This window comes from Merops nubicus, unplaced genomic scaffold (genome assembly GCF_000691845.1).
Source record: "Merops nubicus isolate BGI_N331 unplaced genomic scaffold, ASM69184v1 scaffold10562, whole genome shotgun sequence".
NCBI lineage: Eukaryota > Metazoa > Chordata > Aves > Coraciiformes > Meropidae > Merops > Merops nubicus.
This window is the reverse complement of record NW_008594324.1, coordinates 70,694-97,524: the sequence shown is the minus strand read 5'-3', so window position 1 is coordinate 97,524 and position 26,831 is coordinate 70,694. Positions and strand designations below refer to the sequence as shown.

General features: G+C 38.4%; 1 protein-coding gene across 1 annotated transcript in view; it reads left to right on the top strand.

Annotated features, from left to right (window-relative positions):
- Nucleotides 1-1,563: 1,563 nt before the first annotated feature.
- Nucleotides 1,564-26,831, top strand: part of MSH2 (mutS homolog 2) — a gene marked incomplete at its 5' end in the record, with an annotated part of 48,121 nt that continues 22,853 nt past the window's right edge. The window contains 6 exons of the mRNA XM_008935744.1: nucleotides 1,564-1,718; nucleotides 2,109-2,387; nucleotides 2,670-2,816; nucleotides 3,936-4,085; nucleotides 6,449-6,582; nucleotides 24,142-24,341. Of these exons, the coding sequence (XP_008933992.1) occupies nucleotides 1,564-1,718; nucleotides 2,109-2,387; nucleotides 2,670-2,816; nucleotides 3,936-4,085; nucleotides 6,449-6,582; nucleotides 24,142-24,341 (1,065 nt within the window). The remainder of the gene's footprint in view (nucleotides 1,719-2,108; nucleotides 2,388-2,669; nucleotides 2,817-3,935; nucleotides 4,086-6,448; nucleotides 6,583-24,141; nucleotides 24,342-26,831) is intronic.

Sequence of the window (26,831 nt, the reverse complement as noted above, 5' to 3'; positions counted from 1 at the left end):
TGCTGGAGTGCATCCAAAGAAGGGCAACGAAGCTGGTGAAGGGTCTAGAGCACAAGTCTTATGAGGAAACTGGGGTTGTTTAGCTTGGAGAAAAGCAGGCATAGGGGAGATCCTTCTACCCAAAAGAACATTGTAGCAAGGTCTCTGCTCCCAAGTAATAAGCAATAGGACAAGAGGAAACAGCCTCAAGTTGTGCCAGGGGAGGTTTAGATTGGGCATTAGGAAAAATGGCTTCCCCAAAAGAGTTGTAAAGCATTGGAACAACTGCCCAGGGAAGTGGTGGAGTCACCATCCCTGGAGGCGTTTAAGAGATGTGTAGACGTGGTGCTTAGGGACATGCTTTAGTGGTGGACTTGGCAGTGCTGGTTTCATGGTTGGACTTGATGATCTTAAAGGTCGCTTTCAACCAAAATGATTCTATGAATGATTTCTTGTGTGTGTGTGCAATGGCGTTGAAAAAAGAATGGCATTCTCAGATGCTTTTCTTTTTCTATTGCAAGTGATGAGCTAGTATGTAAAATTAAAACAGAAACAAAACCCACAAAGACCCAGCCCCTCCCAAACCCACAAAAAAACCCTCACAAAATCCAACTTGTGTAGAAACTGTTGAGCTTGATAGTTTCAAGTGTAGAATTTGATATGTCTTTTGGACTAGGAACCCATGCATCAGTATTACTTTTGTATTCCATTTAAAAGTGATCATTTCACAGATGTAAGCCTATGACTGTCACCTCTGGTTTAAACCTTTTAAATCCTTACCTAGCATATCTAACTAAAAGGATGATTTCAGGAAGTTAATATATGCACCTGAAACCCCAATTTGTGTAGTAGTGGAGTTATCTTACTCTGTGAGTAGGCTGGTGTCAGAGGTGATGCAGAAGGTAGGAGTAGTGTTGCTGCTCTTAGCAGCTGGAGGGAATTAAATTTGTTCAGCTGTATCATCTGCCTGCACCTTTATAGCAACACAAGCAAGAAGTTTGTCAGTTAGGCACTTTCTAAATCAGGTTTTAATGTAAACTTAAACTTTGTTGAGAATATGTGGGTTTTAGAGTGTATGTTGTCATGGAGAGAAATACCCTGGCATGTGTGTGTTTGTATCTCCTGAGTGCGACTAGGCTGACAGTCTGTTTTGTCAACAGAAGTGGCTTATCCAGGAAAGAAAAGGTGTTTCCCAGAAGGAAAACCTGTAGCAGGCCTCCACTGCTCATTAGATTACAGTGTGTGAAACATCAATTAGAAAACAGTTAAGAATATTCTAAGGAGAGGTGAAGGGTGAAAGTAGCAGATCTTTTTGTATATGTGTACATAGAGATTTAGTGAAATTTGAAAACAAACATTGGTTTTATTTGGATATGGAGTACATTTTCTTCATTCTTAATACTAACCAGTTGAATGTTTGGTTTTGTGTTGTTTCCTAGATTTTATGTGTTTGCTTCTTTGATATTAGAATAGTGTCCTTCCTGGAGGCTATTCTTGGAGATTTTGATTACAGAAAGTAAACTTACTGAGCAAATTCAAGTATCTCATAATGTTTTTTTTTGTTTTTTTTTCCTTTTTTTGTAGGAACTCAGAAGCTAGAAAGCGTTGTGCTTAGTAAAATGAACTTTGAATCTTTTGTGAGAGATCTGCTTCTGGTTCGTCATTACAGAGTTGAAGTTTACAAGAACAAAGCAGGGAGTAAATCAACCAAAGAAAATGACTGGTATTTAGCATACAAGGTGCAGTATTCAACCTTTCTTTATAATTGTGATAGGAAAGGAGAAAAAAAGCCCATAACTTTCCTGAGCCCCATTCAGGGACTGATGTTGGTGCTATGATAGTAAATCATATAGTCTGTTATATATCCCTGTATCTTCTATTGCTTTAAGGCTTTAAGAGCTTGTGCTGTATCCTTACCATAGGTTGGGAAATAAAATAAACCTGAAGTAGTTAATTTTGTGTAGATGATAAGTAAAATTTTAATGGTTAAAAAAAACTAGAACAGCTATATATTATATTAATGGACTGTTCAGTATTTAGTGTTGCCATTTATTTGTCCTTTTTAAAGAAGAAGAATAAGTATGTGTATATATACACCCTCTTTAAAAGTATATTTCTTTTCTTAATAGGGATCTCCAGGAAATCTTGCCCAGTTTGAGGAAGTTCTCTTTGCCAACAATGACATGTCAACAGCCATTGGGGTTGTGGGGGTTAAGCTGTCTACTGCTGATGGGCAAAGAATAGTAGGAGTGGGGTATGTCGACACTACGCTGAGAAAATTGAGTGTCTGTGAGTTTCCAGATAATGATCAGTTCTCAAACCTGGAAGCTCTACTGGTTCAGCTAGGACCAAAGGAGTGTGTGCTACCAGGAGGAGAGACTGCTGGAGAGATGGGAAAGCTACGACAAGTAAGAGAACCATTGTGGCTTATGGTTAGCTGGGCTCCGTGATTTGTGGAGAAATGAAGGAGCAGTATGGTACCTTGAAGGTCCAAAATGTATGACCTATGTATTGACTTACTTGCATTTTAATCAGCAAAAATTATTCTAAGGATAAAATCTTGTCTGTAAGTCTTCTCTCTGCAACCTAGCAGTAACTGACTATCTTTTCAGCATTTGCTTCTATGTGGTGAACATCTGTCCTGTGAATATCGAAAGTAATCAATGTCTGTTTGTGTTTGTGGACAACAGGTCATTCAAAGGGGAGGAATCCTGATTACAGACAGGAAGAAGGCAGATTTCACAACAAAAGATATTGTTCAGGATCTCAATCGTTTGTTAAAATCAAAAAAAGAAGAACAAATGAATAGTGCAGCATTGCCAGAGATGGAAAAGCAGGTGAGCACAGAGTAATGTTTCATGTGGTCCTCTTTTTCAGAAGCAGGGTGGTGTGTGGACCTGTTGTGAGTTGATCTCCTTTATCCTCACTAGTACTGTTTTATGCTGGATTCTTGTACTTCTGGGGAAGTACATTGTACTGCCCATGGTATATGAAGCTGTATTCTTGATGAAGCATTTAGCAGTTCCGCTCAGCATGAGTCTGTGTCAAAGCTGGATTTCAGGGGCCCTGGTAAAAAATGAGAAAAATCCTTCACTTAGGTATTCAAAGTAGTAAGCTCTGGTAAGCAAATGGACTGTGCACAAGAAGCGCTTCCTATTCATCATCTATCAAGTCTGAGGACTGGAGTACAATATTTTATTTTGCATGACAGGAAAATTTGTATCTATGAAAAAGTAATGTTTATGATAATATTTTTGTGGCTTGTGTCATCTTGTGGCTCAAGCCTATGATTTAGTGCCTGCATGTGAACTGAACATGTTTGTTCTTAGCTGCAAACAAGAGGTAATCTGCTTGAGATAAACATGCTGTAAAATGTCCTTCACTTCTGATGCTCACTGCAGGTGTAAGGTACAAAGTAATTCTCTCTTAATGTGTGATTTTGTAACAAGTTAAAATTGTTTGAAGTGTGTTGCAACTGAACAAGTCAGTCATGCTGCTGCCTCTCTTTTGTGCTGGCACTAGCGTTTATAGAACCATGCAGTGAGTCAGATCAGATCCTTGTTCTGGCTGAAAACTAACCCTGAAACCATGTCTTGAGATGATCCATGACATCTCATTTATCTGCAATAACTTGTTTGTGTTCCTGAGCCAGAAATGACCTGATAACAGCTTCGGAAAGCTGATGAGGTGTGCCCTTCACATTTTGGTTATCAGATTATGCAAATGTCTGGTTTGTTGTTCTTGCACTTGCCTAGAAAGACATTGCATTGCTGTAGAATGTCCCTATGAAAATGAAGTCTTGTCAAACAGGATGAGTCTTTCATAACCCTGCCAGAATTGGCACAGCTCAAAGTCTTCCCTGATTGTAATTTTCTAGGGGCATTTATCAAAGACTCCCTGATTCAGCAGTGTTTCTAACTAGAATGTGGCATGTTTTGTTTTGTTTTAAACTTCAGGTTGCTATTTTGTCCTTGTCGGCCATTATCAAGTTTTTAGAGTTGCTGTCAGATGAATCTAATTTTGGGCAATTTGAACTGACTACTTTTGATCTTAGTCAATATATGGTTCTAGATAATGCAGCTGTTCAAGCCCTCAACCTTTTTCAGGTAAGAAATGCACACTTAAGTTGGTAAGTGCTTTGCAGTATACTCCTGCAGTTGCCTGATAAGTAGCCTGATTGCCTAGTTGCAATTCCCCAGACCCAGATTAATAGCAACTTTTACATTTTAGCTTTTTTTTCCACTCCTCCCTTACAGTGTGTGTTTTAAACAGCCACTGCTACCACTTTTTGGTTGGTGTTTTTTTTGTTGTTTTTGTTTTGTTAGCTTGCTCTGAATGTAGAAGAGAAGATTGTTAGGCAGGTAGGAAGTGGTCACAAGCAAGTGTCTGTGTAGAGTGCAGATATGAGAACAGCTGTAGAAGGATCTCATGATTGTAGCTGCCAAGGAGTCTGGGTGAGCAGTGGGGGGGGGGAATGCTTTGTCTTTGCTTGCTCTTCATCAGAGAAGTTCACATCTCCAGTGGCAGCAGACCTGGGGTGTGGAAGGGTAGGAGAGTTCTGTAGTTTTGTGGTATGATAAGGAGCTCCAGAGAACAGTTGCTTCATACAGTAGTGTTGTTTTTGGAAAAGAGAATAGAAGCCTGAATTAGTGTTAGGGGAAGAGGAAGCATATGGCAGGAGCAGTGTAATGGAAAGGGAGGGCTGGCTGCAGCAGGCAGGGCCATGAACAGGACAGTGCTTAACATTCTGAAAAAATGACATGGCCAGTTAGTACACCATGCACCATGGTTCTTTTTTTTTTTTTTTTTTTTTTTTTTTTTTTCCTGTCCAATTAGTGCACCATTCCCCCTGGTTTTTTTTTTTTTTTTTTTTTTTTTTTTGACACACATCCCTCCTACCATGTCTGTTTTTTTGCTTTGCCTCTTTTTATACTTGTAGGAAAATGTGGACTCAGAGTGGTGTATCAGCTTTTCTCTTTTGTTTTCATGTTAGTAAACCCTGCTTTAGTCATCCTTGGCTTGGAGCTGGTCTGTTTGAGTTTCACATTTTTAGGAAGAAAACACAAATATGGTACTCTGTTTACCTTAGAGGAATTTCTGGAGAGGGAAAAAAGAGCACATATTCAGCACCTGAGCTAGTTAAACTTGGAGAGAGATCTCACTTTTTTTTTTTTTTAATTTATTTCTTGCCTGATCTGTGTCACTCTCTAGGGAACAAAGCAAAAATTATATTTCATCTCAGGCTGTATGAAGGTATTCTAGGAAGCTCAGCACTGTCATAGCTACACCCATTTGTAAGTCCTTAGAGTTGTTATGCATTTTGTGGTAGGAAATACACTGCTATGTCTGTCTTTAGGGGCTCTGGAACAAGACGTTTGCCTTGCAGCAAGAAGCTGCATTGTTGCTTCTGTGGCAGGCTGTCTGTGGAGAGGTTTTTGGGTAGATGCTAACGCAAAGGCAAAATATTTTGTAATTTGAGTTGTTCTGAGGTGTGTAGGTGAAGTTCTAATAGTGCAGCAGATGCAGTGGCTTATATAAAACTAGTCTTCCAACTTGGATGTGCTGAAGTAGATTATTTGTTTCGTGTGACACGTCCTTGTATTGAGAAACTTTGTATGTAATACTGTCCAGAACACTGAAAATAGGCATGTCCACTTTAGATACTAGATTTTCCAGTGGTGAAATGTGTCAGTATACCTTCTCACTGCATTAATTTCCTGTTGTGGTGATGCTAATTCTACATCCCAGTTGTTTACAGGCATCCAGACCTACTCCTGGTTGAATGCTTGTGTGCTGTTCTAATTGCAGGTGTACTTGGGTAGAGAGGGTGTAGATTTTTATTTCAAAGTTAAGAGTTGAAACAAGCTTGTTTGCTGTTTTTCAGTGTTAAACAAAATTTTTACTTCCTAGCTGTTTGTGAAAAACAAACAAAACCCCAATAAAAACACCCAAAAGACTGTCTTGGGTACAGGTAATATTAAACCTTAGTTCCAGATAATAAACTATAATCTGAACAGAGTAAGTTTAGAGACATTTACAGTAATCCAAAGATGATGTGTAAAGATGACTACCCAACAAACTCTAACCAAAACCCTTGAACCCAAGTCCTGTTTCTTGCTACTTTTTTTGTTGATGGAAAGGACCCCTATTTTTTGACTTTATGGAGGGCAAACCAGCAGATACCTAGGTGTATTTCCACTGTTCCTACTCAAAGGGCAAACCGCCCAGTGAGTAGGTACATTTCTAGCTTTCCTGTTCGGTCAGGATTAGTTTCAAAATGGACAAACCTATTCCTTGCTTGCCAAAGGGCCAGAGTGTATATGCTTTAATGCTGTGCTGTTTCGTTTGCCTGTTTTATTAGTGCCAATTTGAATACAGAAGAAGCACTGATCTCTTCCTAGGTAGCAAAATAGACTGCCATTCATTGGATATCAATAAACTTCACTGACTTTCTTTTCTTCTTCCCCAGAGTTCTGTGGAAAATGCTAACACTGCACAGTCTCTAGCTGGTTTACTAAATAAATGCAGAACTCCTCAAGGACAGAGACTAGTTAATCAGTGGATCAAACAACCACTTATGGACAAGAATAGAATTGAAGAAAGGTAATAGTATTATGTGTTTGATAGACTTAAATAAGCTGGTAACTATTTTACAGAAGGCTTCTTCTTTTTAAGCACAAAATACTCTAACCAAGAAATAGTATGTGCTGTCCTGTAACACACTGTAATTAAGCACAGCAGAAAATATTTTTCCCTGAGATGCAAATTGACAGGTTACTGTTAGATTAAATGCTTTTTGCAATTACAGCATTTTAAAGAGGAGGTATAATATGTTCAGATGGTCAAAGGATTTATGCTACAGGCCAAGGCACTGTAGCAGCCACTTTGTAACTATTATTGATACTGCAAATGCTCAGTCTATATAATATTATTTTCATGTCACTTCCAGTTTACCAATTAAAAAATCAACAAAACACCAAAACAAGTAGTAGTGACTTCTGATTTCCAGAAAAAAACTACCTTTGGTTGCAGTGGGTTGCTCCTAACCATATCTTGCCTAGAGAGTGTGGCCCAAATATGAACAGTCTTTTTATTCTTTGCTCTTTTGTGCTGCTGCCTGTGGCCATGCATCTGCCCTACCAGTAGACAGCAGTGTCAGTTGATATAAAACCTGAGAGAATCTGGCAAATCTCTGCTAAGAATGTACAGGTAACTCAATCCTTGAGAAGATAAAACTGCAAAGACCGTATCCCTACCCTGTGTATTTTCTCTCTTGATAAAATACACCATGAAAATACACCATGCAAGTGTATAAAGTACACCATGCAAAGAGTTTTTCTCTCTGGGTTTCTGGAGATGAGTTATTCTGCTCCTCTTCAATTTTTTCCTGGTTTTTGTAATCATTTTCAGAATGATGCCTAGTAACTCGGTCAGAGCCCGCATAGAAATGGTATTCATGTGACACTGAAATATTTGTCCCCATGTTTATTGAATGCTGTCTCTTTGTGTATGTTGCAAGAGCTTTCATCATTAGTTCCTGATTATGTACCCAGGATCATCTGCGTCTGTCAATTTTGGATCCTAATATCTCAGCTAGCTTTAATTTTATGGTTATGTTTGTTTTAAGATTTTGAAAGTTCTTACTCCTATTTGTAGTTTCCTTATATCAAAGTAAACTTTGGAAATCTTAACTTTTGTGTTAGGCTTGTTTGCTTAATACCGTGCATCAGAAGTCCTGCAAGTTTGGGAGAGAGATGGTGTTTTCTGTATAAAACTGAGGTTAAGTAACAGACAGAAAATATAACTTGACCTGTTTTGTACAGTTATGATCATCTCTGCATTTTATGTTAGGATTCTGCATGGCTGATGTTGACTACATTGAGGAAAAGCTATATTTAAAGGAGGTGAGGAGTAATTAAATGGAGGTAAGCTCTTAGTGAAGCTTGTAAAGGTTGGTGTCACAAGGTTGGAAGAGGTCCATAGAGATACCTCCTGTATCTTGCCCAGCCACAGAATAATCAGGGCCGCAATTTGCTAAACGTAGTTTGTACTTATGGACACTGAAATACTGTACTTATACTTTTTCCAGTTTATTCCGCAGTGTAGCTAAGCTTGTCTGAATGCATCTTGCTTTCAAGTACTACTTTGATGAATTTGCTTGGGATCAAAGCAATGTGTTTTACTCATAAGCTGCTGGTGTGCCATCCTCCCAGTCTTAATGCTTTTCAAAGTGTTTAGGACTGTTTTTAATCTGAAGGAAAAAGCATAATAAGAGAAGCTGTGGGACTGGTGAGATATACTGACAAATTCAAATATGTTTTGAAAGATACACGGTTGCCAAGTTGTTTTCTATATGTTTTCAATGTATTGTGGCTGTTTTAAGAATTACAAACTATAGAACATGTAGGCAGTTCAAGAAGGAAGTATCTGGACTGCTGTTACTTTACATTTCCTTTGTCATCAAGGGAAGTTGCTGGTTATTTTTCAGCTTGAAGTGTGTCATGTTAAAAGGACCCCATTTAGCACTAACGAGTGCAAAAGTCTTACTAAACTAGGCTCAGCTACCTACGTTGAAGTGATGGTAGGTGACAGTGTTTTGAAGTAAGCCTGTTGATTTGCTTCTGCAGGAGGTGTTTTGACAAAACTTTTATTCCAGTGGTCTCAAAGGTACTTTAAAGTGTTAGTCTCTTGTAACCCTCTGCTAATACCTGTAGGTGGTGCAAGTCACCTTTTAGAGCTAAGTGGATCAACTTCTTTCAGTAGTTTGTTACCTGCCATGTGTTGTTAACACTTATGGATAAATGGAACACAATGTTATATCACCAGTCCCTATTAACCATCAATACAGTAACAACATGAATGCACATAGTGCACAGGCTTCAGAGAAAATACTATCTGATTACTGGGACAGCTCCTAGTGAGAATTAAGAAAACACAGGTTCCTCAGACTTGCCTGTCTTGAAAGACTTGGGGTTCTACCTATGTCTAGCTGGTTTTCCATGATTAAAAAAATAATTATCAGTCATATGTATACAAGATACAGCCCTGCTTTTCCCAGGTGGTGTGTTCAGAAGGCAAGTACATGAGGTTCTTGCTCTGTGCCTTAGAGTCAGCATATTTTTGAAATTAAAATGTAGTTGCATAGACAGGAAGTGCAAATACATACATTAATTGTGTAACATGATTGACTGTAATACAGTAAGCCACTGGAAAGTCTGAGAAATGTGGCGCAATGTGAAATAGTGCTTGTTATCTTTTAGCCCAAGGAGGGAGCTCCTGCTCAATATATGTAAATTTTTTTCTGTTTTAAGGGAGGCTCTCTGACATTTGTACCAGCACAAATAGAAGATTCCAGCTCACCTTTTTAGTCCTCTATACATATTGTGGCTGAGCCTCTTACAAGGCTATGTCCCATTATGGAAGAGATGCAGGAGTCTCAGAGGAGCTAAAGGCTGTACTCAAACATGACTTGGGACTTGATCAGACTTGTTTTGAGCTTTTATCTTCTGTTCTAAGAGCTCATCTTCCTAAATATCATACTGCATGGGGGCTGCACTGCAGAAACCAGTCCTGTCTCTAGCAGAGTCAGAAAGTAATAGATTCGGGAAGTTTGAGGTGAGTAAATGACTAGCAGGGTAAAATTTCCAAGTTTGTAGAACATGAATCTCATGAATCGGTCTTGAATGACGATTAAAGTAGCAGCTTGTTTAAAAACAGGGAAAAAACCCAACTTGTTGCTAGCTAGTGTAGGCAGGCTTGAATGCCTTTGCAGTGCTTTATTTAGCTATAAGTTAATTAACATGCTTTCTTGAGCACATAAATGGAGGGACAGAGTGGAGTAGTACATATGGGGTTGTTTGGAAGCCATGTGACCGGGAGCATATGAATACACAGCATGGGTGAGAGGCAGCCAGGTGAAATGAGAAGTCTGTGCATTGCAGGCCTGTGATCTCCCTTGGATCTCAGAACTGGGATTGTGCAGCTGTAGTGCATGCTCTTTAGGAAGGCTGGGCAGGGAGGGTGGAGGGGTTGTGTTTCTGCCTAGGTATGGCTTGACTGCACACAGCTTAGCTGCAGAGGGGGGAGCAGGCTGACCATGAGCTGACAGGTCATGATTAGAGAGGATGGCAAGGTGGAGGGCATTAGAGTGAGCAAGAGAGCTGAGACAACAAGAAGAAAACATCATCATGGGCCTTGGCTCTCTTGGAGGACTTGAGCCACCCGGCACCCACTGGACTGAAGCATGGTGTTTGCATCTTTGCCCAGGCTGGCAGGCGAGTCAGCAGCGTGCCCTTCCAGCAGCCAAGGGTGACCATGCACTGGGCTTTGCTAGCAACAGCAGGTTGAGGAACGTGATTGTTCAAATCTGCTTTGGTCGATGTGAGGCTGCATCTAGAGTACTGTGTCCACTGTGGGGCTTTGCAGTTACAGGTAGGTAGGTAGATAGATGAGCAGGAGCTGGTCCAGCAGAAAGCCAGGAGGAGAGGCTGAGGGAGCTGGGTTTGTAACCTAGAGAAGATTAGGGGGCTAACCTGACTGTTGATTTAAGCTGCCTGGTTGATAAGAGACATAGAAAAGGTGAAGTCGGGTGCTTCTTGCAAAGGCACAGCAAAAGCACAAGACAAACCAGACACCAGCTTCACCAAATAACCCTCCAACTGTATCTAAAGAAAAAATCTTCAGTATGAGGATGGTCAGACTCTGGAATGTGTGCTCAAAGGGGGAGGGATCTCTGTTCTTGTGTAGTGTTAACTGAAATTAGCTTTTTTTTTGAGCAAGGGCTGGAACTAGAAGCCTTGAGTTCCCTTCCAATGTAAATTGTTCTGTGTTAACTTTTCACTACTTTTGTGTTGTTTTGTAACCTGCAGCTGTCCCTGCAAGGCATTGCAGGTGGGCTTTGTTGCTTCTGTCGTGGTTAGCAGCTCTGGAAGGACCTTCAGTACTTTTCTGAGTACATGTTAGTACTTCTCTACAGTAACAGACTGATTTTAGGCAGTTAAATTAGTAGGTGGTGGCCTGCATCCTCAGTAAGGGAGGGAGAATGTGACCAACTTGGAGCTTTGTCTAAATGGGTTAATTAAAATGCAGTTTAAGTGGTGGGAGTGCCCCTAACGCCTGTGAAGAAGCTTCTGAAATACAGGTGGAATCTGAACTGGTTGGAAGACAGAAGTGTGATCTGTTATTGTCATGCAGATCATGATGCAATAAATATTTAACATGAAATAAGTTGTCATTACAGCGACATGAAAATGGAAATTGGCTTCCCGAGAAGCCTCTAGAAATCTTAGAAAAATGTCACCTTTGTCATTGTAAAAGTTAGCTTCTCTAAGTCCCCTAGAGAAAAGTTTTGAGCTTGAAGCTCTCAGTGCTCTTCTTTAACCCTCTGCCCTTCTTCATCTCTTGACTGTTTTCAAAGCCTGCATTTTCATTTGGGTTTGCTTGTAAAAATGAGGTTGACAGTGAGTGTTGTCTAGAAACATTCAACAAAAGCTATACTAGTCAAGCACATGTCAGACAGGCCATGTCTCTAGGAAGGAATTTCCATCAAAATACCAGGCACTTGAAACCCACTAAAAAGCTTAGATTCTTGTGTTTCGAGAGACACACTTTTAGTTCTCTTGTTTGAGGAAGAAATGGGTCATAAATAAGAGCTGAAAAAAGACTTCATTGTGACACCTTCAGGTGTGGGAAAGACAATGTTGCTGTTCCAGCTGGAGAATTGCCTAAAAGCTGTTTGTATTCTGCATGTTATCCGAGTCATTTGTCTTCTAGGTCAAAGATCAGCAATCAGCATTGCAAATCTGTAAATTATAGGTGGCATTCAGTGGTGCAGCACTGGAGCAGGTAGTCATACTAACTTGAGTTGTTGCTTTCAGCTCTCCCGCTTGGTCTTGACAAGTCCTCACTTGGTGGAAAAATAAATGGAAGCATTCAACTTTTATTCAGTTTCTTTTGCGTCTGAATTTTGAGGCTCAAGGGTAATGAGTAAAAGTAAAGTAAAATTTGGTTGAAAAGTCAAATTGGTTTTCAGATTTTTAAGAAATAATCAAATTGCTGTTCATTTAAGGAAATGTATGTAGCTGCTGTACTGTTCTTTTGCTCTCAACCTGCCAAAAGGAGGTGGATGGTAATTACTGCAGTAGTTAAATTTTATTTAGGTTCTATGTTTAATTATTCAGTTTTGTTTTTTTAAATCACAGCCATAAGTTAATGGTGTTTCCAGTAAATGTGTGACTGTATGAAAACTTTTACTATGAACATGTGCAAAACTCTCTGGTTGGTCACAGTATCCTCGATGGTTGCTGTTTTGAATATTGTATACAGGAATATGGTACATTCTCCATGAAAGATCAGTGAACATTCATGTTTCTGCTCTGTTCAATTTATATCCACAAGTGTTAGAAAGATGGCATGCACTGGAAGCTCTTGGCAAGATAATTTTGTCTTGGCTTGTAATTTCAGTTATCATATATATGGGTTGTAAAAGTCTTTAATATCTGGTTTATATACAGTTTTGAGTTTCTCCTCTGTACAGAATAAATGCAAATGAAGAAATATTAGGTTTTTATGGCAAAGACACGTAAATTGTTCAGTGCACTCTTAATCTGCACAAGTTTAAGGTAGTACATAGAACAGCAATTTAAAAGAGTATTAGTGTTGATGGAACACTGTAATAAACATTCTTAATTTTAATAATGTATGGAAACTTGTAAGGAATAAACCACTAAAAAATAATAATGGTAATACCTTTCCTCAACTGTCTGGTCTTTGAAGACCATGCAGTAATACTGTTTTATCACTGGATCCCAAAATGCTGTGTTATAATTAAAAGGAAGACTGGCACAATACCTCTGCAGTGTGAGGCATTAAGCTGAGAAGCAGCCTTAGCTGCTTTCCATCTTTGGTTTCTCTGAAAGGTTTAGGGTGGGGCAGTTTCATTATAGTTTATGAACTTGCCTGTGACTGTGCAGTATGTGATGAATTTTTGCTCTGTCATCTTCGTTGTTATCATATAAGAAGTGGAGGTTTATCAGTAATTCTTAAAAGATGAGCATTCATTTTCCAGAAGCCTAAATACTATGTTGATAGAATGGCAGTATTGAAAAAAAGTATTGTGAAACTGGTTTGTTTTGTCTTTACTTAAATTAGGATATTTTTGCCTTCGTGTTCTTGACGCTTGCTCACGCTAGCTGTCTATGTAGGATTTCCTTAATCTTCAGTGGTTAGAATTTGTCATGAAGGCTTTTTGATTTGTTTTTGACTCTTCTGCATCATGCAGCAGCCTGGCACACTGAGTTGCTTGACAGCTGTCTGACATTGTCTGTAGCCACTTTAAATGAAAAGGCATAGTTGTGCTTCTCTCACCAGGGGTTGTCACCAGTCCCCTTGTTGATAGCCCTGGCACTAGTGTTCATGAAGCTGCTTGGTTCATCTTTGGATGGGGAATTTAGCATGCTAAAATAATCAAGGGTATAATGCCATATAGCATCTAATGCAGTAAAACTAGGCAGTTGCCAAAAGGGGAGATCCCAGTTCCCCTTTCTGGCCTGCAGCTCCTGCTGCTCCGTATTTTTGGTCTCACAGCTACAGAGTCATTTGGTTTGGCTTGTTCACCTGATGAAAGCTAATCCATAAAAAAGTCAGAAGAGTTGTTACCTAAAATTAATCCTTTTGCTGCTCTGCAGCTGGTCCGTGACCTATCATCATAAACATGAGAAGATTAACATCTCCTTAAATGTAGATCAAACAGTACCAAAGCCTGTTCTTCAGATTTAATAATCTGACTTGTGTTTGACTTCTCTTGGTATCTTGAATTTTTTTTTAGAGCTTGTGATAATTAATTTATGTTGTGTGTTGAATTACCAGACTTGTTACTAGAGATAAATTGGGATATCTGCCTATTCTCAAATTAGAAAAGTGTCTGAATCTCTGGAATGGAGCTGTTCCCTACCATTGCTCAATAAACTTGCTGCCTTTCTGACAAACTCACTATGAAGATGCTACTTGAGTATTTTTAGCTCCTATGGAAGACAGACTATGGCAATTTTGTGAAAAATAGTGTCTGCATGGAAATAAATTTAATAGATCAATTCTTTTTATAGCAATGGGAGGACAGAAAACATGTATCTAATGAAGTGTTTGGGACATACTTGGAGGATCTTGTTTTGTGAACTATCCTCTCAACACTTTTTTCTGTACAGTTCCTTGAGAGTAAGAGACTGCTTAGTATCCTAGCTAGATTGTTTTTGAGATGGGAGATGATTTGCTATGTAAAACATCTTATGTTCAAATTTCAAGTTTGCTGATGGATCTTTTGTGTATTTTTTCTAAGCATGGATGTTTAAAAGTTGGAACAGTGTTTATTGTTCTGTGAAGTAGCAGGTTGCTGTAAGGTGAGAATTTTCCCTTTTCATCTCAGCTTCTCTTGTGTGGAGCTGTTTAATTCGTTAAGGCTAATAATTTTGTAATTTCTTAACTGAGAATGAGGAGTGGTGGTGAATCAAACTTAAATAGAGCTGTTAAATAAAACTCTAATCTGAATGACAGTTCTCAGTAATTAAAAGATAAAACTTTACTCTTATATGAGAAACATAACTTTTGAGAAACAAAATTGAACATTTATTTTCCTTTTCTATAACTTGGATAACTGACTGTTGCTGTGAAGTACTATAACCAGGCTGTGGAATCGAAGATAAGACACTTGGTTTTGGTTTTAACCCAACCAACTGGTGTGATCATGTAGGTGTAGATTGACTGTATAGGTGCATGACAGTTTATTTAGAATATAGATAGGAACAATACTTTTTGCTTTAAATGTTTTAATATTTTCAGGACCCAAGTCTTGTAGAGCAGGGCTGGTCTGCTGTGGGAGTGTGGTGTAGTCCTAATGGCAAAGTGAAACCATCAGCTGGAGCTGGTGAGAGGAGATGCCTCTTTGGGACCCTGCTGCAGGGCATAAGTGGCCCTCTGTCCTATATGGGGAGAAACAGTGGGGGCATTGACAGGCTCTGGTTATCACCTGCCTGTAGAAATGCTCCTGAAGATCCATCTCTCTCTCTTGTTCTGAAACACAGCTTGCAGCCCACAGCTCTTGGCCATGTAGAGAGATACTTATGTGATGGCATCACAAGTGCTGCCAGCCTTGCCTTATAAATGAAGGGAAAAAAAAAAAGCTTGCTTTCTGCTTCTTAGTTTTCATTGTAGGGAATTTGTGCGTATACCTCAGAGCCCTGCAGTTCTTCACTTTGACTTGCTTTCTGGCTGGAGGAGGCAAACCAGAGCTCTGCTGCTTTATTTGCATGAGCTTCAAAATTAGGCCAGGCACTCCTTCCCCTAAAGGTCTAAAAATATTGCTATTGCAGCAGTGTCCTTCACGAGCAAGATTTTAGTTGCATCAAGTGGTACCTTGCTGCAAGGATAAGACCCAAGATTTTATTTCTCTGATGAAGAAATTTTGTTTCTTCTTTACCTTGCCTGGTCTGCTGGGATTGGAAAAATGTTTAAACACTTGTGCAAAAAGAGTCAATTGTTGGTAAACTATTTCAGAATATGTAAGACTGCAATATGTATCTCTGAGGGAAAAAAAGATCAAATTATATTTGGGTTAATGGTGCTTTTTCTGATAATCCTGTTTTATTTTTTATTCTGAGCTCATTAGTTCAGAGTCAATACATCCAGCTTCCAAATGTTTGCTTGTTTGTTATAGAAAATAGTTGTTTTGTGCCTGGTACCCCTGATACAATCTCAAGGCTTTAATTTACTATCACTGGGCTTTGACATAATACTTAAATAGTATGTGCAGGTATTCATGTAGGGTGTGAGAGAGTCTATTGCTTCCCTGATAATATATTAACTTTATGTTCTATAAATGTAACTGACGTAGAGGAGTGAGCTCTGTTTATTTGGAAGAATGCATTTGTTGAATTTGAAAATTTATCTGGAAGTGGACTGTTTTGAGGTTACAAATATCCAGTATTGTTTTCATGGTAGGATGGTTTGGGGATTAACTAGGAAAATTAGAAAAGGCAGGAGACTGATGTTTCAATATTGTTTTTTTCCTTACATTGTCTTTGTAAGAGCACAGACATTACAGGTAAACTGTAAGATAGATCACAGAAGGGCTCTTTGTTCTTGGTTTCCTGTTTCTGTTAACCTGCTCTGTTACACAATAACTTCTCATTGCTAGAAGCCTGTCATTTCACATCCACCACATAAAATAGTAATGCACTTTAAATTTAGAGTTGGGGATATATATGCTCTGTTGTACTCATTCATTGTCACCTTGAAAGCTTTGTTACTTTGGCAAGGTGTATCTTTTAGTTTAGCTCTCTATTTCTCTCTATAAGAGATATATCTTTCTCTTTAGGGAGATTGTGAAGTCATTTGATCTTTCAGAAGCATTTAAAGCATGTTCTTACACGAAGCAAACAAAACCAACTTCAGCTAGCATGCTAAGAAATGGTAGCAGGTCACACGGTTTGGGCAAGAGCAGATAGGGAACAGAAGACTCCAGTTGTTTATTGTGGAAAGGAATACACGTGATTGTGCAGGCTGTATTTTTGGGAGACAGGGTAGGAAAGCTTTACTGGTGCATAGACCTGTTGGAATTGTCTGCTTTCGAATGATAAGCCCTTGTGCATGCACATGTATTTGGGAGAGCTGCAAGAAAGCTTACTCATGATGAACAACTTGTGACACTCAGACGTAAGATTTTTAGACCCTAATGATATTATAGGGCCAAATTGTACCAATTTTCTTCGAATAACAAAGATTTTGACCTCTTGTTTGGGATAGTCTCTCTCATACGTAAGATGTGCTAGAGAGGTATGTATACAACTTATCCAGAGAGCAGTGTTCTGAGTTGGTGATGAAACAAAAACCTGGATTCAAATATTGCATCTTCAAAGTACTGGAAGAACTGATGCTTATGGTGAGTGCCCTGCAAGGCTGCTCCTGTTGCTTGGGTAAATATTGCCACCAGCTGGAGGCTCGCTGCCAGAAATCAGAGCAGCTTCTGTCTGCACAGTGTCCAGTGTGAGCTGAGTGTATAAGCCGAGGCATGACACTAAGCCTGTGGAGTAGGAATAAAATAAAATGGCTTTTGATGGTATTAGTCTTTATAAAGCTGCTAGTTCTTTATTCCCTAGGTTTTGTGTTATTTTTATTTCAAATTGTTTACAAAGATTGCTCTAGTTTCATAACAATGTCTTTTGTGTGTAACTAAGCACTTCCAAAAGCATGCGTGGGTTGTCTAGGTCTTCTGCACTGTTATTTCTTTGTGATTGTCTGAGAAATTTTGGATGTTATTTTTATAAATGCATGCAATGACTGATCGCATTGGCAAAATGACTGGGATGGTCAGTGTGATTTTTATGCTACTAAGATGTGTACTGGAGTAAAGTTAGTCCAAATATCAGGCTTCAGATGCCTGATGGAGGCTCCCATCTACCCACTTTAGGTGTTTGTCTTAATAATTGAAAGGCTGTGAAGCATGTTGGGGGTTTTTTATCATGAAAAGAGCTTTGAAAATTAAAGGTGATGTTTACTGCTTACCTGAGGTGACAACTGGACTCGAGCTGATTTTTTTTAAATAGAGAAGATGTTTTTCTAGGGAGAGACTGTGTCACCAGGGAGAGATTTATAAAGGGACCTTAGGACAGTACCTTTCTTATTTCTGGCTGGAAAATACTGGTATTTATCAACTATAGCAACTTGCCCTAGTGTGGACATCCTCCAGGGTGTTAAAACCTCCACTGCTTTGTGTGGAAAATAAACACCAGTTAGAACAGGTAAGGTGGTGGCTTGGCTTTGTCTTGTCCTCCTTTTGATGGAGACCTCAGGCAGAGCCTGAGGCTGTAGTTTATAACGTTAAATTCTGGTAAATTCTGTAGGATTAGAGAAGGAGAATCTCAGTTTTATATGTCTGGGTTAAGCATGTCCAGGAGGGTTTACCTGAGCTACATTGGATGAGGAAGAGGTCTGAGTTTGAAAGAAATCTGAGGGAAATCAAAATAATGATACAGAAAGTGTTTTCCACTTTACTTTGTATAAGGGAGATAGGAAATTAAAGTGATATAACTATGCAAGTTCTGAAACTTGTAGGGTAGGATGAATTTATCTTAAAGCAGTCCTTAATGTACTGCTTTTTAAGTGGTGTTTCTCTGACAAAATTCTCTATAATGAAGTTGAACAGTTGGACAGTCATAAAAATCCTTTAGCAGGCAGAGAGTATAAATGTATACTCTTCATAAGGCTTGGCTGTTGTATAGCCAGGGGAGTTACAACCTTTAAGATTTCCTTAAAACTCAACCAGCTTCTCCTGTAAAAGAATGCATTCTTAATTTGATTTCAGTGCTAACACTTTTGTCTTTGTGTCATTTGGAATTTCTAGTTAGTTCAGTATTTTCTCATGAAAACATCTACCAGAATTTGAGATTTTAAGTTATTCCTCTGTAGTAGTAATTAAATATGTTAGTCATTATTAAATATATATATTACTTTTTATGTATGGATCCAAGTTTCATAATATGATAAAACCCTACACAGTCCTTTTTCTGAGCAGAGGTGCTTGGAGGAAACGTTCTCCTTCCTGCATGCAGAGAGAGGGCAGAACTGCCCAAGGTTTCACAGGATGTTGGTGGAGGAGAAAGAAAAATCCGGGTGCTCTATAACCCAGCTTGTTGTACAGCTCACTGGTTTGTTAGGGTGGGTTTTTTTTGTGCTAGTCAGTCCTGCTCCGGCATTAAAAGTATTCATTCTAACTCTGTCTTTTATCTGTTAGTTTAGTTATTATTTCTACAGACAGAATTATTTTCATCCTTTTATGATATCTGTGTACAAATCATGCTTGATTAATCTTTTCCTGTTGACTTAAACTTCTATATCTAGCTACGTAACAGCCTAGAAATAGAATTAAACCCTCTTGACAACTTCTGTGTTGTAGCAGTATTGAGTTCAATAACCTTAAAATTGTGATGAAAAATGCTGCATAGCTGTAGCAAAGGAAGAAGCAGTCTTTTCTGATGTCAAATGAGATATAAAACTTGGTGGAATGGAAGCATTATGTTGAGATTTGGGAAAATACAGGCCATTTACTACATCAAAACCAGATTTTTTTTTTTTTTTTTTTTTTTTTTTTTTTTTTTTGTGCAGTGGTAGTCTTTTGTCTGTTAATAGTAAGTTCAAGAGATGAACAAGAAAACACATGGAAGGATGAAAGGCTTTCAGATGGGTTACAGAATATCCAACAGAAACTTAGAATCATAGAATAGCTTGGATTGGAAGAGATGTTAAAGATCAACTAGTTCCAACTCCCCTGTTGTGAGCAGGGATGTGTCCCACTAGACCTAGTTGCATGAGGCCCCATCCAACCTAGTCTTGGAACTCTTCAGTGATGGAGCATCCACAGCTTCCCTGGGCAACCTGTTCCAATGCCTCACCACTCTCATTGTGAAGAATTCTTCCTTACATCTAATTCTAAGTCTACCCTCTTCCACTTTGAAGTCATTGCTCCTTGCCTTATCCCTACAAGAGCCTGTAAAAAGTCCCTCCTCAACTTTTTGGTAGGTCCATCTTGGATGTAGGTGTGGGTTTTTTTTTTTCCCTCTCTCTATTTGAGCACACTAATCCTAGTATTACTTGTTATTGAACAGAATTTGAGTTGATAAATAGCCATGATTTTGAATAGCAAGGGAAAAAAAGGGGAGGGATTATAATTTCCAAGGTCAAGAAAAGTATTTGTGTTGGTTTTCAGTTATATTAACTGAAATTTTGTTTGCTGGTTTTCTGGCTTAATTTGCAAATTTAAATAACAGTCTTGAAACCAAGATTTCACTTATGTTCTAGTGCAGTTTCACTAATTATAATTTTTTTCTGTTATCTTGACTGTGCTGCCTTAACTCTCTAGTGGAAAGTTTTGTCTTATTTTTCTTTCCCCTTCAACTGTATGTCAGAAACAAGTTCTTCAATGGTGTCAGCTGTTGTTTGATTACACTTCTTGGACTTTTTTGTTCCTTGCGTTTTCTTTGTTTCCTTGGTCAAGCTTTATATTAAAAACAACCTGTCATGTGATTTTGTTATTACTCGTGAGCATTAGGCATGACTTACAGTTGCATTACCTCAGTGTAGCCCTTTCTATTCAGCAACCTTGTATGTATTCTTACCATACCGGAGATTGTTACGGGAAACGTGGCATGAACACAAACCTGTCAGCCTCATGTATTCGTGGTTGGAAAATGTGGGCAGGGAAGATAGAACAGTACTAGGAAGGTCATGAGATGTTAGTCTAATTAGCATGGTTTTGGCAGAGGAAAATTGCATCATGCTGATCTGAGAACTCTTTGAACTCGTCATTGTTGCAGACAAAGGAGAAAATAAAAAGAATAAATTAGAGTTTTCAAAATGCTTTTGACAAATTCTCATCCAAGAGGATGTTGAACAAGCTGAGGAAGTTGTGGGATGAAAGTAATGGGTTTGTTTGTGTAAAAGGCCTAAGTGAAAAAGAAAAAAGTTTTTAATCTTGGTGAAGGTAAGCTCAAGAGTCCAGAAGCTGCACTTGAGGTATTCTTTAATGATCAGGATAGCAGCTGGCTAGTATGGTACTGACACTTTCACAGGTGACACAAGTAAGGACCAAACTTTTAATGAAAACCAAAACAGGCTGAGTGATTGGACAGCACAGGGATGGTTTGGCTTTTAATGAGAATAAGTATAAAGCAATGTGTATAGAAAGAATGTAACCTACCTGTGTCTTACAGAGCTTTACATGGATTCAGAAAGAGTCTTGGGCATCTGTGTCAGGTTGAAGACAAGTCTGTGTGCAGCTGGGTTTTAACAATAAGATACAGTGACAGTATAGAAACTTGCTGCTGGTCTTTCCCAAGTGCAGAATTGGTTAAGTTTCAAGAAGTGGTTCCATCTGTATGTATCCATATGCCAGGATTATTGATTGTGTAAGGATGTCTGGGGAAGAGAAACGAAATGCTCTGGCTTTAAACATAAGCTATTGGAGGGCAAGATAGGATCTAACGTAGAGGATGAACTTGAATTTTGCACCTTCTTGGATGTCTGACGTTGGACATCAAAATCAGAGAAAATAGTTTTTATACTGGAAATTTTAATGTGGAAATCATGGGGTAGTCTAGCTTAAGAAGGTTGGATGAAACCACCAAACCCTTGTTTCCTACCCCAGGCAAGAATAGTTGTTTTCTACATTAAAATTCGCTTTTATAATTGGATAAACACTCCAAATGTGTCTTGCTTTCTTCCTAGTACTTTTAAGTGACAAAATAATGTTTTAAACCAGAACTTCATGAATTTTTTCTGGTTTACATTTAGGCTGTTAAGCAGTTGTATCGAGTGTCTTTGGTTTTGTCTTTTTTTTTCTTTTTTAACATTAAAACAAACAAACAAACTGGTCTTTACAAAGTGTATTTGGCTACCAGTTACTGCTGGTGCTTCTGAGAAAACAGTTTGTGATGTGTCTTAAATCAGGTCTGCTAGGTGAATTTGAGAGATTGTAAAATAAACATGGCAATGTATTTGCTTTGACAAGATCATGTAATTCTTGTTATTCCTCCAAACCGTTTGACAGAAGCCTGAAAGCTAGAAATTGTACTTAGAAACACCAACAGGGATCAGGATTGGAAATTATTTTACTGTTATGAGGTTTCTTACATAAATCTTGCTCTGTATTCTTGTAGTATGTGTCTTAAATATATTCGTGTCTACTTCTCACAAGCTCTGTATGCATGTGGAAACTTTAAGGTATCTTTTAGAAATTCCCCTTGTTTCCTATATTTTTTGGAAATAAAGCACCCTTATGGGTCAGTGATATCAATATTTAAACTTATTTATTAAGGCAATAGTTGAACGGATAAATGTAGAGGTAGGATTCTTCTCTTGTCTTTTTCATTCATTTTCTTGAGTATAATACAGAAGGTTCACTGTAGTGGTGTGGGTAGAACACTTTCTGCAAGAGAGACATTTCTTTTGAATTTTTTATATATATGGAAATGTAGTGCTGCCTGTCCAGGGGTGTGTCTCTCTTGCACTGCTTTAGAGAAAGCCTTTGTTTCTTCAGTGACTCTCTTTGCTAATGAGCCGAGGCAGTGTACCATGTTAACCTCTGTGTACTCTTTCCAGTGTCTAGTGCCTTCTGCATGGTGTAATGTGGAGATTGCTTCTTTCAAAATGACTAAAAAAATTTGTCATTTCCAATGCAGTTTGCAAATGTTCCTGTTATTGAAACTGATGAGTTTCTTTGCTAGTAAACAGAACAGTAGAAATAATGTGAGGCCAGCTGACCTTTCTCTGCTTGCATATCTCCTAGTGAAATTAACTTCCCCACTGAAGCCAAGACACTGATAGATAGCATGATAATGTGATTAACCAGAAATCAACACAGTATATATCATGTGTAGAGGTGTCTGAAGGGGGCAGAGTTATTCTTTCATATTTCTAAAGAGTGACCAAAGAACACGGACCTCTCTTGCATTCCGAAATGAACAATATCCAACTTGTTTAACTGCAAATGCAAAGTAATGCAAAATATGTAAAGACAACAGTGTTAACTGATGCAAAAAAGAAAGCAAGAAATATGAAAGTTAGCTTACATTACAGTGGGGAAAATATAATTTAATGTTCTGTCACTTCTCATTGATATTTATACTTTCAGCTCTTAAATACTTATTTCACTATTTAAAAAAAAAAAAGCCAAACCAACCAGCACCAAAATGTCAGTGAGCAGCAGCAAGAGCAGGGTGAAGGGAAGGCAGTCTGTGAGTTAATGGTAACAGCAAGTCGAGACAGCTTGTCACAGCTCATTCTCACACAACTTCACAGTGGCCTTTATTGGTAAGATTTGCCTTCAGGAATCCCAATCACCTGAAACCAGTAACAAAAGTCTGAAGCAGGGAAGACACGAGCTGTTAGAGGGGGATCAAGTTAGCAGCCATTTAAGCAGATTTGACACATGCCAGTCCCATGGGACCCAAGGATTTCTACCATAAGTGTTGAGGTAGCTGGCCAAAGTCATTGTGAGACCTATCTTGATTGTTTCAGAAAGGTCATGATGGTAGGAGGAGGCCTCTGAAGATAGGAGCGACATTTGATTTCTTCCAGTCCTCAAGAGCAAAAGAGACTATCGAAGGAACTACTGGTTCATCAGCTTCATCTTAAGCCTTGGGAAGGTGATTGAGGAAATAATTATATGAAGCATTGATAAATATCTAAGGGCAGGATGGTGATTTGAAGTAGTCTGCATGGATATACAAAGAGAAAATCATGCCTGACCAATGTGATAGCCTTCTACAACAAATGGACTACGTTATTAGATAAGGGAAGAGCAGTGAATATTACCTTGATTTACACAAGACTGTCAGTGTCTCCAGTTACATCTGACGATGCATGGACTAGAGAAGTAAACTGTGTGGTGGACTGAAAACTAGCAGACCTGCCAGGCCCAGAGGATTGCAGTCAGGGGCAGGAAATCCAGCTGGAGGGTGGTCACTAGTGGTGTATCTCAGGGGTTGATAATGGGGCTGTCCTTGGAGATACTCAACATGTGACTGAACACAGTCCTTATCAGCTGGCCCTAGCTGGGCCTATGTTGAGCAAAGGAGTTGTAGGCATCGGTGTCCAGAGGTGCTTTCCAACCTCAGGGATTCTGATTGTGTGATCCAGAGTTGCACAGTGTCATTATTGGTCTTGACTACAGGCAGCTAAACTCTGCCAAGTGTGTTTTCTTTTTTCCTATAGTGTGGGTTTTTCCTACTTAATATCTGTTCTTTCATAGACTACCACATGACTTTTGTTATGGTGCAGGGAAAGGTTTAATCTCAAAGTAGATTCTGAGCTTCAACATACCTACGGAACAGATGTTGGCATTTGTGCTTGAAACAGTTTTACTCCAATGCTGTTCATTAGATACCCCAACTGTTAAAAGCTACAGGACTATGACATAGGCTAAATATCTTTTCTTTGTCAGCTCTCAGTGTGTTATCCTCGTTTCATTTGTTCTTTTATCAGGAAAGTTGGCCAGTGGATACAGCCATAGAGAATGTATGGACAGAATCTGCCAGATAAATGTTTTCATTCTAATTAGCGACATAAAAGAATTATAGACCATGCCATGCTAATCGTTGTTATGAACTTCTTATTTAGGTTGAATTTGGTTGAAGCTTTTGTGGTGGATCCAGAACTCCGCCAGTGCCTTCAGGAAGATCTCTTGCGTCGCTTTCCAGATCTTAATCGGCTGGCAAAGAAATTTCAGAGACAAGCAGCAAACTTACAGGACTGTTACCGAATGTATCAGGCTATTAATCAACTGCCTAATGTTGTGCAAGCATTAGAAAAACATGAAGGTAATGCTACCCCTCTCTGTTTTCAATGTTTTCAATGTTTTATAATACACTGAGGATGCAAAGAAATAATGTGTAGATTTCCAAAGATTACTTTTTTCCTGTTTACTTTTGTTGCAGTAATAAAGCTTAAAGTAATTTGAATTTGAGCTGGAATTCTGAAAGGCCAGTCAGATACTTAAACATAGAACACTTTTTCATCTAAAGATTGGGCTAATTAGTGTGTAGTTGAAATACTTGAACTGTTGGGTGGTGGTCTGGTAGTCTTGGACATGAACTTGTCTCTTAAGAATTCTTGAACAATTGTATGTGTATTATGATCTTAAAAACAAGATACCATTAATACAATATTGTGTTCCTTTTAGAAGACACCTAGAAGTTAGAGTTGTAATTAAACTCACACAAAAAATAAGTTTAAACATCGTTGGCATAATTTGAATGGCTTTTTTTAATTGCAATGCTCTTGTATTTGACAAGCGTAACATGGCAGGGTTTCTTATGAGCTTCATTAGTAGGAAGCTCAATGTTGTGACAAACAAGTCTAGAAAATACAAAGATTGCTGTTTCTTTTTCTTTTCTATGTGTTACCAAAAAAATACAGGATAAGATACTGTCAGCATAACAAGGGTGATTTGGTACAGCAGTAGGAGTCCTACCATCACAGAAAGTGTATTTTTGTGGAAGCCCATTAATTTGTTTGAAAAAGTCTTTGCATAAAACAAACACCAAAGCCCTAAAGAGGCATTTTTTGAAATGGTATGGTTACAAAAATTTCTTTCCTGTCTTTGAATAGACAGTAATATTACCCAGTTTTACACTTTTCTGTGCTATAGTTTTATGACTACAAGAAATGAAACTTATCTTCTAAAAAATTAATCTTAGAATAAATTAATTTTTAGTTGCTGGCTTTCTGTGACGGTGCTTTTATTTCCAAAAGCAGTTAAGATCTAAAACTGGGAACCGGCAGTTACAACAAAATTTTACTATTTATTTTTCATAAAAAGCTGTGCCATGTGTTAGTTGCCTCAGTCATGTCCCTCTGGCTTTTCCAGATAGTCTCTGCTTGATTTTACCTTGGCATGGAGCTCTTGGTTTTCAATCTTAACCTGAGGTATTAGTTCAAAATTCTTGTTTACTGTATTTACTTCTCTTTCTATTAGTTGTTGTTTGGATCAACAGAGTTTGTCAGTCATAAGCCTGGGGTAGAAAAGCAATTCCGTTTTTAGAATTTTGAAACGTAAGCTGTGTAAGGCAAACTGCTAAGTTCACCATATGGAAAAAAAAATAATAGACTGCAAAAGGTTCTTGCTGTTTTACATGTGAATCAGTTAGCCTTAGGAGGGCATTCATCAGCAGTATATCTAAGATAACTTAAAATAGGTTAAATGTGTTATTTTTCTTGGTACTTGTATGCCCTTGTTTGAAATACAAGAATGGTCTGATAATTTTGAATGTATGTGACCGATTCAGATTTTTTCTGTTTAAAAATGTACAAAATTTTTAAACTTATCAAGATATTAAAAATCAGAAGGATTTTTTGACAGTTCTGAATATCAGACCTTTCTTTACTTGTGAATGGCTGTGCAGAGAGAGAGCAACTACACCATGAAGTGATCAGCCTTTCCCTCAGCAAGAAGCATTGCTTTCTTGACATGCTTATTTTTATGGATGATGAAAGCTGAGGAGAGGGGTAATGAATGAAGATGACTTTTTTTTTTTTTTTAAATGGTTTTAGACATGAGAAACCTGCACAAGACAGAAAGGAATCTGAATCACAAAATCATTTTGCTGTTGGTGGCAAAAGGGAGCAGTTGTTCATTACTCAAATTACTGGTACTTAGAAGATGTCTGTCTTCAAGAAGCTGCTGAAGTATTTTCCTTCCCAGCTCAGACTGACACTATTTTAAGGCTGTAAATATGTAGGATACAGGAATTGTATGCTGGATCCATGTTTATTTTTACCATATTGTATACAGTGGTTTGACTGTCCCCTTGCTGCTTTTGGAAGTACCTCTTAACTGCATGTTCCAGTACTGCCCTTCCCATGACTATGCTCTGGTGTGTTATAATGGTGTTGTGATAGAGCTTGGCTGTTTCCCATCCCTTGTAATTTCCAGCTGATTATTCCCCTACTCACAGTGGAAATTTGTTTATCTGTTGGTGCATCATCTCGCTGTTAAATTTTACTTTATTTTTATTAGCCCAGTTTTCAAGGTCAGTCGTTATGTTCCTGGTTTATTCTGTTCCAATCCCCCACACGATATTAGTGAGTTTTATAGGCAGCCTTCTTTTGTGCTGTAGTATTATTAATTCACACATCTTAAAAAGATAAATGCTTCTATGAGGTCTGGAGGAACTGTATTGCTGATGTCCTTCCAGCCTATTCATCTTTTGCAAGTCAGTGATGTCCTCTTTATCTGCCTTGTGATCACTGTATTAATCATGAATCCTGCATCTTAGCAGGGGCACTGTGTTGGGACACTATTGAATGTT